At 33.8% G+C, this 11,859-nt stretch overlaps 3 protein-coding genes across 7 annotated transcripts; all 3 read left to right on the forward strand.

The window, feature by feature from the left end:
- Positions 1 to 456: 456 nt before the first annotated feature.
- Edem1 (ER degradation-enhancing alpha-mannosidase-like protein 2) lies at positions 457 to 4,438 on the forward strand. The gene is made up of 8 exons (XM_013319858.1): positions 457 to 661; positions 748 to 1,044; positions 1,115 to 1,358; positions 1,570 to 1,720; positions 1,945 to 2,124; positions 2,354 to 2,610; positions 2,950 to 3,194; positions 3,507 to 4,438. Exons 1-8 carry the CDS (start codon positions 546 to 548, stop codon positions 4,207 to 4,209), a joined length of 2,193 nt encoding a protein of 730 aa, XP_013175312.1. The 5' UTR covers positions 457 to 545; the 3' UTR covers positions 4,210 to 4,438.
- A 63-nt stretch (positions 4,439 to 4,501) lies between these two features.
- LOC106123492 (testis-specific serine/threonine-protein kinase 1-like) lies at positions 4,502 to 7,931 on the forward strand. Of its 3 annotated transcripts, XM_013319860.1 has the most exons (6): positions 6,086 to 6,178; positions 6,251 to 6,325; positions 6,399 to 6,500; positions 6,566 to 7,343; positions 7,509 to 7,677; positions 7,862 to 7,931. In XM_013319860.1, coding segments are annotated over exons 2-6 (1,068 nt in total). In that variant the 5' UTR covers positions 6,086 to 6,178; positions 6,251 to 6,307; the 3' UTR covers positions 7,863 to 7,931. The 3 variants fall into 3 exon arrangements, with proteins under 3 accessions (XP_013175315.1, XP_013175314.1, XP_013175313.1); XM_013319861.1 differs by lacking the exons at positions 6,566 to 7,343; positions 7,509 to 7,677; positions 7,862 to 7,931 and adding exons at positions 4,502 to 4,992; positions 5,171 to 5,939 and having other exon boundaries at positions 6,045 to 6,178; positions 6,399 to 6,491; XM_013319859.1 differs by lacking the exon at positions 7,862 to 7,931 and having other exon boundaries at positions 7,509 to 7,681.
- Positions 7,932 to 8,173: 242 nt separating this feature from the next.
- Positions 8,174 to 11,256, forward strand: LOC106123424 (testis-specific serine/threonine-protein kinase 3). 3 transcript variants are annotated; one of them, XR_001228166.1, is made up of 6 exons: positions 8,174 to 8,640; positions 8,797 to 9,405; positions 9,609 to 9,768; positions 10,022 to 10,150; positions 10,298 to 10,400; positions 10,760 to 10,851. XR_001228166.1 is itself a non-coding variant. In XM_013319741.1 (5 exons), the coding sequence occupies exons 1-5, from the start codon at positions 8,530 to 8,532 to the stop codon at positions 10,345 to 10,347; spliced, it is 1,059 nt and encodes a 352-aa protein (XP_013175195.1). In that variant the 5' UTR covers positions 8,174 to 8,529; the 3' UTR covers positions 10,348 to 10,853. The 3 variants fall into 3 exon arrangements, 2 of the variants coding, with proteins under 2 accessions (XP_013175195.1, XP_013175194.1); XM_013319741.1 differs by having other exon boundaries at positions 10,298 to 10,853; XM_013319740.1 differs by lacking the exon at positions 10,298 to 10,400 and having other exon boundaries at positions 8,175 to 8,640; positions 10,760 to 11,256.
- The last annotated feature ends 603 nt before the right edge of the window (positions 11,257 to 11,859 follow it).

Genomic DNA, 11,859 nt, shown 5'->3' on the forward strand with positions numbered 1-11,859 from the left:
AACCAATAATAAGCAGGCCACGCCCCCGCGCTCACAGTCTATGAAAAGTTTTTCGTTTAAAAACTTCTTTGAAAATGGATTTGAAAACATATTTGGAAATTAAGATCACAATACGATACATAATGATGTTGGTTCTAATATATGTCATTAGATAAGTATTACACATTAAATGCGTTTGTACTATTTAAAGGGCAGTTTTAAAATGTATTTTTTTAGCTGGTACCTTATTTAAATAGTTTCTTGGGATAATACCAGTCTTCCCTTAGTAATTAAAAATTATTTTATCATCACGTAATATGTGTATAAAATGAGTTCATTACATTAACTTTAAAACAAACTGTAATTGTTACGAAGTAAATAGAATTGCTCTTTTGGCTGGCTCTGTGCTCTCTGGCGATGAAGTGTCACAGACATGAATGACATAAAACACAATAGATGTAGATGACAAATGACAGTTGATAATGTAAACTGTACATACTAAAATTTTCAAATATCTAGGTACATATATAAGCACAAATAGCTTAATTTAGCTAAAAAGAAAAACAATGAATATTCGGACAATGGAAACGCTAATTTTCCCTCTTCTTGTTGTTTTATGTTACATTTGTAATCCATGTTTGTCAATAAGAAAATACAGCAAAGAAGATGTTATAAAACTTCGGTAATTTCATTCAAAATCGATGTAAAAGCACCTAAGATGTTATTCCTAATATGTTAAATTTATTTATGTGAATATCTGTATTACAGAGAAGAAGTTCGGGAAATGTTTCAACACGCGTACGATAGTTATCTACGTTATGCGTATCCCTATGATGAATTAAGGCCTCTCAGTTGTGATGGAGTGGATACCTGGGGTAGCTACTCTCTAACATTAATCGATGCACTTGATACACTTGCTATAATGGGTAACCACACGGAATTCAACAGAGTTGTAGACATAGTGCTAGAAAAACAAAACTTTGACACTGATATCAATGTTTCTGTCTTTGAAACTAATATTAGAATTATTGGAGGATTATTGAGTGCTCATCTATTGTCTCATAAGTGAGTATTGTTAAAATGTATTTTAAAGTAAAAGATAGTTGTGTAGACTGATAGTTCTAAATATTTCTAGAACAGGGTTAAAGTTAGAACCAGGCTGGCCCTGCAATGGTCCCCTGTTGCGCCTTGCTGAAGATGTAGCTCAAAGACTTATAGCGGCATTTGACACAACCACTGGTATGCCATATGGCACCATTAATTTGCGGTCAGGAGTACCTCCGGGAGAAACCAGTGTTACTTGTACTGCTGGAGTTGGTACTTTTATCATTGAATTTGGCACACTAAGTAGACTTACTGGTGATCCACTCTATGAAGAGGTATGTGGACCTATAAATTATTTATATTTTGTAAAGAATCTAAGACAATTTAAATTTCAAGTGTTTTGAATTCAATTCTTGTCAAAAGTTCAAGGTTTCTTATAATTAATGCTTTAAAATCATTTAAGCTTATTGTGTTATATAAAAGAAAGTTTAAAAAAACATATTGATATATTACAAGTAACATAACAACTGTAATTTATATTTACAGGTGGCATACAATGCTTTAAAAGCACTATACCACCACAGATCTCCTATAGGTCTACTTGGCAACCACATAGATGTAATGACAGGAAGGTGGACAGCACAAGACGCTGGTATAGGAGGAGGTGTTGATTCCTACTTTGAATATTTAGTTAAAGGTAACTAAAACTTCAGTGTTATCAACCAAAAAGAACATGTTATCATTTCACAATGCATTTTTAAAAATGTCTGTTGTTACCTAGAGGTAACTAGAGGTTATTTAGATTTTTTGTTGAGTTCATACCTCTTTGCATTTTTTTATTACTACTCTCCGTACATGATTTCCAGAATAAATTTTCAGAATTTATTTAATTGTATGAAAACTTGAATTTTTATTTTTTAGGTGCAATATTATTAGAAAAGCCTGAATTAATGTCAATGTTTAAAGAAGCGCGGCAAGTAATTGACAAGTACCTGAAAAAGGATGACTGGTTTGTATGGGCGACGATGTTACGAGGTCATGTCACATTGCCTGTTTTCCAGTCACTTGAATCTTATTGGCCGGGTGTACTTACTTTAATTGGTAATTTGGAGTTTTTTATTCACATTTTTTTAATCTACATCATAACACTTTTCATTTATATTCATTTTTATTTTGATACCGGAATCTTTTATTTCCTTTCATTTAATTCAGAATATAGACTTGTTACTCTGTGGGAAGGTGTTACCATACACTAAAAAAATATTAATACATACATATTTGATTTTTCAAATAAAACAATACCAAGTAGACCAAAACTTTTTTCTTCCAGGTGAAACGGACACAGCTATGCGCATAATACACAACTATCATAGTGTATGGAAACAGTACGGTTTTACACCTGAAGTGTACAATTTAGGTACAGGAGAAGCATCAACTTCTCGGGAGAGTTATCCATTGCGACCTGAGCTGATAGAATCCATTATGTACTTGTATAGAGAGACAAGAGATCCCATACTACTTCAAATGGGCGAAGATATATTGAGGAGTATACAACATAGTGCCAGAACGCCGTGCGGTTATGCTACGGTAGTCAATTTTGTCTAATATTTATACGTAAAATAAAAGATATAGGAGTGAAGAGAGAAAGGAGTAATCATGAATTCCCAGCCATAAAACTTACAGATATTATAAATTCGAAAATACCTTCAAAGGAATATTCTGGAAAATAAGTTGTATAGAAAATCTATCTGTAGAATTTATAATAATTTTCTGAAATTTCCATTCTTATATTTTCTTTACTTGTCTTCTCATAGTCTTTATATTCAAGCAGGGCTTTAGCCCTTTAGCCCTGGACCTTCCTTTTTTCATTTCAATATAGTAGAAATTTTAGGTAATTCTAATTTAACAAATCATAATTTAATTTAGATCAAAGATGTAAGGGATCATCGTAAAGAAGATAGGATGGAATCATTCTTTTTAGCGGAGACAACTAAATACTTGTACTTACTTTTTGATCCTGACAACTTCATACACAACCCTGGAGTTCACGGCACTGTTATAAATACTCCGAATGGTGAATGTATTGTTGATGTCGGAGGATATATTTTCAACACAGAAGCTCATCCTATAGATCCAACAATGCTTTATTGCTGTCATGAAGCCAGGCAAGGGTAAGTTTGACACCAGTTGACAAAAAAAAAAATTACATACTAGTATTTGCTTGCGACTTCTTTTGTGTGAAATTTCAAAAAATTTAGTATTTTTAATAAAATTTTACTAATATGTATTATAATTGCGAAAGTTTGGATGGATGGATGGATGGAAGTTCAATTAAATTTGTCATAGATGTAAAATAAAGTCTGGAAGAACACATAGGCTACTAATAAAGATTTTTTTCTATTATAAATTTACACGAATGGATTCGTGTTCGCCCTAGTAACTGATAATCTTCAAAAGTGCTGAAACCTTTTTCTATTTTATAGTATAAATATAAGCGAAGTACACAGAATATATCAAATATTAGAAGAGGAAGATAACATTCAGTTGATGACAATGATTGATGCATCTCTTAATGTCAGTACATCTAAAGAAAATGTTGGTGAAGTTGCAAGCAATTCTACAGTTGAAATTTCAAATGTAACCTTAATTGAAGAAGACGAGAAAGAATTAGAACAAGAGGAACTGATTAAAACGGAGACAAGGACGGGCTATGTGAATATAGATGGAACAGAAAGAGAGAAGACTATAAATGAAACAACACTAAGCGATATCGTTAAAGATAGAATCAATAGTTACTATGAGAAGACTAATGTAAAAGGTGAACAAGGTACAAGAGATGAAGAAGAAGTGAAACCTAAAAAACCTGAAGAAAAAGTCGACATCGATGATATAATAGTTGTACAAAAATATAGTGGAAATGATAATTTACAATTGCCGAGTACAACAAAAGCGAAGGAAGCTATAAAAATATTACCGAAAGTAATTCAAGATTATTTGAATAACGATTGGAAGAGGAAACCCAAATGTGAGCCGCAGTACATGCTGGAGAGAATCCGCAAAGAAAAGTTGTACCCAGATCATCCTGATGGAGATAAATATGAATTATTATTGACGCCAGCGCCATCTTTTTTGCAAAGAATATCTTTAGCCGGGGAATTCCTTAATAAGAAACAGTTAGAATTATAATTGAAATAATATTTATTGTAAATGTGATATATAATTTTTCCAAACTTCAACAAAACTTTTACATATTTCATATTGTATCGTATTTAGTCATATCTTGTTACTTATAAAATAGATTTCAAAATATAAAATTTAATTATCATTCCTAATATTTTGTTATTTGTTACAACTTTTTAATGTTAGTATAATATGAATTTTATTTATTAATGTGTGCAATAAAAGACTGAATGTAGACTTTGCTTTTATTTATTTTCTTCAAAACAAAAATATCTCATCAGACAACCGAGGATAGGATAGCTACGTGAATTGCTTTAAAATCTGTGTCTACTGAGAATACGCAGCAGACAAAATTAAAGACTCAAATAAACTGCTTTGGAATTTCTTTCCAAAGAAATTAATGGAGAACGTCCATACGTTCAAATCCAAAGACTATAAAGGTAGGAAAAGATTCTTTGATATCCGATTCCTTTATCTTTGAATCTTCTTTTCAATAAGAAGAATACAAGATTGTCAATGTCAAACATTTGTCACATTTTCACGTAAAATGTAATCTAAATTCTTATATATCTTACACATTACAAAACTCAAGATGTATTTAAAGCCGCTTTCGAAAATATCGCCCTCCGTGTCGCCGCGCCCCGATAACTTTGAACTGGAGACCCTGGTTCTTAACTCTGCGATAAGCTTATCATGACCGAATTGAAATCGACCACATCGGAAGAAAATACGTTAGCTTCAAAAGGATACAAACTTCTTAAATATTTAGGTGAAGGTGCTTACGCTAAGGTAAATCCATTGAAAGTACGTGTCTTTCCAACATAACTTCTTTGAAGTGGTACACTGCGATAAAGTATTGGTTTGTCAAAGGTCACTTTAAAACTAGACAATTAGTGATCTGAAAACAAATTAATCTAGATATTTTAGATGTTAATGACTATTTGCTAATATAATTGGTGTATTTCAGGTTTATTTAACCGAATATTTAAAAGAAAACAATAAAGTCTCGCTCGCTTGTAAAGTTATAGAAACTGCGAAAGCCCCCAAAGATTTTGTCGTAAAGTTTTTGCCGCGGGAAATAGATGTTCTCATTCGATTGAATCATCCACATTTGATTCACGTGCATAGTATTTTTCAAAGAAAAACTAAGTATTATATTTTTATGAGATATTCAGAAAATGGAGATCTTCTCGGTTACATATTAAAAAACGGCTGCGTTTCGGAAAATCAGTCGAGAGTTTGGCTGCGTCAGCTCGCTTTGGGGCTACAGTATTTGCACGAGTTAGAGATCACCCACAGGGATATCAAATCAGAGAATGTTCTTCTGACGGCAAATTTTAATGTGAAGCTTTCGGATTTCGGCTTCTCAAGGTTTTGTATTGATGAAGATGATCAGCCGATTTTGAGTGAGACGTATTGTGGATCTATGTCATACGCTGCACCAGAAATACTGCGCGGCAAACCGTATCTACCGAAGCCAACAGATCTCTGGTCGTTGGGAGTGGTGCTATTTGTTATGCTCAATAAGTCTATGCCATTCGACGACACTCGCATGAAAAAATTGTATGAGCAACAGATGGGAAAGAAGTACAGATTCAGATCGCGCGTTGCTGGAATTTTGTCTTTGGAGTGCAAATCTGTGGTGAAACATTTACTCGAACCTGACCCCGGTCTTCGTTACAACGCGACTCAAATTTTAAAATCTGAATGGATTGCTATGGACAGTAGACTGACCAGTAAGTTAAATCGAAAAATCATTCTTTATGTCTTTATGGGTAAATTATCTTCTTATTATTAATTACGTTTCGAGCTAGGAAATGATATTGTATAATACTTTGTAGCACTTAACGCCGTAGAAGAAGCAGCTTTAAATAGAGCAAAAGAAGGACGTAAGCGACTATCTGAAATACACAAAAATCCTGCAAAAAAACAGGGCGATATTTGGGACGACACACAAAGAACTTCTTCGTATAGAGTAAATTTTCTATAAAATTTAAATATTGATTACGATTGTATTGACTGTGTACTTATTAATATTTATTTTTAGGCTAGTGAAATGATAAAATCTTTAGCTAGCATAACAGCAAAACAAAAGAAAGAATAAATGGAGGATAAGTCTAAGGTAACTAAATGTACAGATCCTTTGTGGCATACGAAATATTCGGGAAAATAATATTTCTTTATTCGGTCAACAGGTATTAGACAATGACTTACGTTTATCTGGCTCCGAGCAATTGACGTTGGCCAGTCGCGGGTACAAAATTATAAAGAAAATTAATGAAGGATCATATGCAAAGGTTTTTAACATTTAATTAATTGTACACTTAATAGAAATAACATCTAAATTTCAATTACCTTTTAGGTCTATCTTGCGGAGTACAGAAATCCCAGTAAAAGTGACAAGCTAGTTATACTAGCATGCAAAGTGATCGATACAAACACAGCTCCCAAAGACTTCGTCAAGAAATTCCTACCGCGTGAAATCGATATGTTGATAAAACTAAACCATCCACATTTAGTGCACACACATAGTATATTTCAGAGAAGATATAAATATTTCATTTTCCTACGCTTCATGGAACATGGGGACTTGCTGGAATATATCCTACAGAACGGTGCAGTGCAAGAGGACCAGGCTAGGATTTGGACTCGACAATTGTCACTCGCGATTCAGTACATGCACGAACTAGAGATAGCGCACAGGGACATTAAGTGTGAAAACGTATTACTGACAGCGAACAAGAACGCGAAGTTATCCGACTTCGGATTCGCGAGGACTTGCGTCGACAAGAAGATGAAAGATGTACACAGTGAGACATTTTGTGGTTCACTATCGTACACTGCGCCGGAGATATTACATGGATGTCCGTATTTCCCAAAGCCGACTGATATCTGGTCACTGGGCGTGGTCGTGTACGTAATGTTGAACAGAGCAATGCCATTTGAAGACAAACACATCAAGCAGTTATACCAGGCGCAGATCAATCGCAATTGGAGGTTTAGGTCCCGCTATGCCGACACACTCTCCGATAATTGCAAACGACTTGTCGCCTTGATGCTCGAGCCAAACTACCAGAACAGAATTAAAGTTGAACAAATCATAAGTAGTGAATGGATCGCAATGGATTCTAGACTTCTAGGTTAGTATTGGTAGATAATTGTTTTTAATTGTTAATTGTTTTAATGACCAAACGAAAACGAGCGTTATGTGTGTGATGTAGGGAAGTTTCTTTCCGTCTGTCACGTTTTTATGATCATCTAAGAAAGGTCAATTAAAGCTGTTCAACATGAAATATTTATTTTAGAATGGACACCACAAGAAACGCTAGCTTTCAAAAAAGCGAAAGAAGAAAGAAGCCACCTTCAGAAGAAGTTGGAATCTACGGAGTTGATTAAAAATGAGAAGGAGTCTTGCCTGCCTGAGAAGTCTTTGGTCAACAATTCTATTGACGTCACCGGCTCTACCTCTTCCTGGTAAATACATTGTATTTCAAAACTAATACCAAATCTAACAGATTTAAAGTGTATTTGATTTCAAACTTTTATTTAAATTTCGATAACAATTTAATATTTGAGATAACTGTATTCAGACAAACAAATAGAGCCTTTATCGTAAGACTCTAGAATTCTTATTTTAACAGGATCAATCATTTTACAGAGTTAAACACATACACTGGGCCAAAAAATCTCTTCAAAAAGAAATCAACAAGACCGGAGTAAAAGGGAAACAAATAAAGGAAGATAAACTATGTAAAATAAAAAAAACTGTTTACCCGATGTCTATTATTTACTTACTCATCGCTTCTATCTCCGTCGATTGAATACAAATATAACCATTAATTAGATTAATATATTTTTGATTTATAAATTCCATAACATAAAGCTTGAGGCTTTATAAATTTACCTCTTTTTTAACTTAATGAAAGGATGTCACGAAAACCACCTATGGCAATTGCACTGACCCGAAGTATGCTTTGGTAATAATTATTTAAAATAATTGACGTGTTTTAGGGTCATTTAATGAACATCGAATTTATTGTTTAAAATTGTAAAGCACACCACTTTTAATATTAAAAAGTATAATCTAGAAGATATGTCCGGATATCTGACACATTGTCAAATTTGATTATTCGCGACATTTAAGTGAATTCGAGTGACAATTGACACGTAAATATGTAACGGAATTTGATAAAATTAAAGTTAATTTATTTCAACATGAATGACTAAAGTTTAATCAAAATTATAATATTATTTATGAAATTTAGATTTGAATTATTATGTTATTCATTAAAGTAAAAATTAAATCATTATGAGGGTAACCCACAAATGGGACAGGGTGATAAATTGGAACTTTCGACGACCCCATCCGATTTGAATGTGTTACAGGAAAAGGGTTTCATCCTAGAAAAGATAATAGGAGAAGGGTCGTATGCAAAAGTAAGTTTCTTGCAGTTTTTCCATCATACTAATTAACCATTAAAACATCGCGCGACAGCTGGCTGTAGAATTCTCTTGATCCATTTTTTCGTGATTAAAGCCAAGGTAACATGATTTAATATAAAGTCGGTGGATAAATATAAACATGTGTTGCAGGTTTTCAAAGCAACTCAGATGATTGACGAGACGAGACACTGTATATTAGCGTGCAAGGTGATCGATACGGCGCAGGCACCGCGCGATTACCTCTCAAAATTTCTGCCCCGCGAACTGGACGTTCTGATACGTGTAAATCACCCGCATATTGTCAACGTGTCCCATATCTTTCAACGAAGAGCTAAATATTTTATCTTCCTCCGCTTCGCCGAGAATGGGGATTTATTAGACTTTTTATCCCAGCATGGCGCAGTGCCGGAGAATCAGAGCAGATTATGGATGCGACAGATCCTATCGGGCATGCAGTACATACATTCAATGAACGTGGCACATAGAGATTTAAAATGCGAGAATATTCTTATAACGGCAAATTACAATGTGAAGATAACAGATTTCGGTTTCGCGAGGAACGTGCGACAGAGAGACCGCGACATCCTGAGCGAGACGTACTGCGGTTCGCTGTCGTACGCCGCGCCGGAGGTGCTGAAGGGAGTGCCCTACCTGCCTAAGATGGCGGACATGTGGTCGATTGGAATCATTCTATACACAATGCTGAACAAAGCTCTCCCCTTCAATGAAACCTCGGTCAAGAAACTATACGAAAAGCAGGTCATTGTGATTAAACATTACTCTTTTGGTTAATAATTTAAAGGCTACGGTTTCAGACTATTCTTTTCTACTTAAAACTGCTACCTTACATAGGTCCTTCCTATCAATTTTTAGAACTCTATAAAGTTTGCCTAAAGAAATTACTGCAGTCTTATCAATGAGTTGCTCCATAGACTACTAACATATAACTCAATGTATTATAGATAATGCGCAAGTGGCGTTTCCGTACAAACATCGTGAACCAGCTGTCGACGGAGTGCAAGGAGCAAGTGACGGCGCTCATGGAGCCGGATCCCAAAGGACGTCCCACCGCCACCGCCATCGTTGCCGGGCCCTGGATCGGCATGGACGCCAAGCTTGCCAGTTTGTTTCATAAATATATCTCATATCAATATAAAAACATTCCATGCAAATATCATTTCGTATCTAAATTAATTGACCGGGCGAGTTGGTAGCACTACACTTATGGGTTATGACTGACGTAACACTCAGTTCCCTTTAATATTCTTACATTTGTAACGCCCAGGCACAAATCAATATTAAATAAAGTTCACCAATGAAAGAATATTTTATATTTTTACGATCCTGTAATGTCTTTCTTTTTACGATATTACAGAGTTAACATTCCTAGAAGAGTCTCTTTTGAAACAAGCCGAAGAGGAAGCGCATATGAAAGAAAAAGATAACTACGTGGAGAGCGAAGTCGAAAGAATCGCGGAGTTGCGACGAAAAGGTCGGGGGAAAGGTATGTACATCTGTGTAAACTTTCGTAGATCTCAATAGACCAACAGACAGCTGCATATTTCGAGGTGCTTAGGTAAGGTTATGAGCTTAAAAATAATAGAGAATTGGTACAAACAAATGGATTTAATGTCCTCTTTGTCGCTTCTAGTTGAATGGGCTGCGCAAGATCTGCTGGTGAATTATATTAATTTTTCATAACATAAGTTCCCGAAACAGAAAACTATTTATTCGTACCAGTCGCGGAGCAGAAGGTACACAAAAAATAACTTCTCAATGTTAAAATTATAGGAATAATTATAAAAATTATCAATGGATCTAATAATTGACAACTGGGACATAAGATTCGATAGTGATAAAAATTTATACAAAAATCCAATTTTATATACCTATGAAGATAGTTACTTATAGTGGGTTTCTGACATCAAAATCTGAATAATACCGTCACCACTCTCAATATCTTTGACAAAACAGACATAAAAATGTCATACACAAGGATTTCGGTCTCAGAAACCCGCGATAAGTAAGTTGTGCTACAACTGGCTAACTATTTGGGGGATAAATATTTCTTTAGATTTATCAATCGACAATGACATGTTTTTTTTTGTTCCAGAGGGTCTAAAGGTGTTGAAAACAAGCGAAGGGACATATGAAAAATCGCAATCCGTACTTAATCATAAACATAAATAGAAATATAAAAGTCATCATGTTGATCCAGTGTTTATTAACTTTTTTACATTGCATATTTTAGTATTTTAATTTATTGTAAAAATTATTTAATACAACATGTACGATTATTTTTGCTTTATCGTATTGATGTTCGTTACAATGCTATGGAAGACAAAAGTCTATAACAGTGGTCATACATTTCGTACGTTGGCACAGCTTTTAGGAACAGGTTTGTGGATCTCTAATACAATGTAAATAAAAAAAAACATCTCAAAAACATTACGTACAAAATGACAACACATAAAGTATACCAATCTAATTATTTCTTTCATTAAAGGAGCGTTTGACTTAAACGACGTTTTCTTTAAATTCAAACTTATTAAACCAAACAGTAAATTTGTTCGATTTTATTTTGGTACATTTAACGTCAAATATGAATAATTTTTTTTTTTTAGTAAAAGTTTAAAAACAATGAATCAAGACACTTTCATTGCCTGTCACATAAAATATTTTTTTTATTTTGATTAAAATCAGCTTTATTAATTTCTTCACAATAAATTAATATGTAAATAGTGGAAGTTATACAACAAAATTCGTACATAAAATCTGACATGATCCATGTTAAAACTCATCATAAAAATCAACTAATATACAATACTTATTCTTTGGCTAGTTTCAGTCAAACGCCCCTTATCCTTGAAATCCAATCATGACATCCCTTAGAGCAAACCTTTGCCATACATTAGGCGAATAAATAACTACCTTATAATAAATATATTAGTATTGAATTTAATACAGTATAAATACAAGTTCTCAAACTCTAACAATTGAAAAACTCAGTAAACTCAACGTTGTCTACATCAAGTATAAACAACTCGTAAACTTACTTATACTAAGAAAAACTCGCGGCAAAAGTCACTTTGAATATTGTCGCACTTCAGTCATATATTTATTTATAAACCACTATTACATTGTACTAAGTACTGTTTAGTAACAACACTATATATTATATTACAAACAGTTTAGGGATGTTCGATGATTATA

This window comes from Papilio xuthus, unplaced genomic scaffold (genome assembly GCF_000836235.2).
Source record: "Papilio xuthus unplaced genomic scaffold, Pxut_1.1 DF826115.1, whole genome shotgun sequence".
NCBI lineage: Eukaryota > Metazoa > Arthropoda > Insecta > Lepidoptera > Papilionidae > Papilio > Papilio xuthus.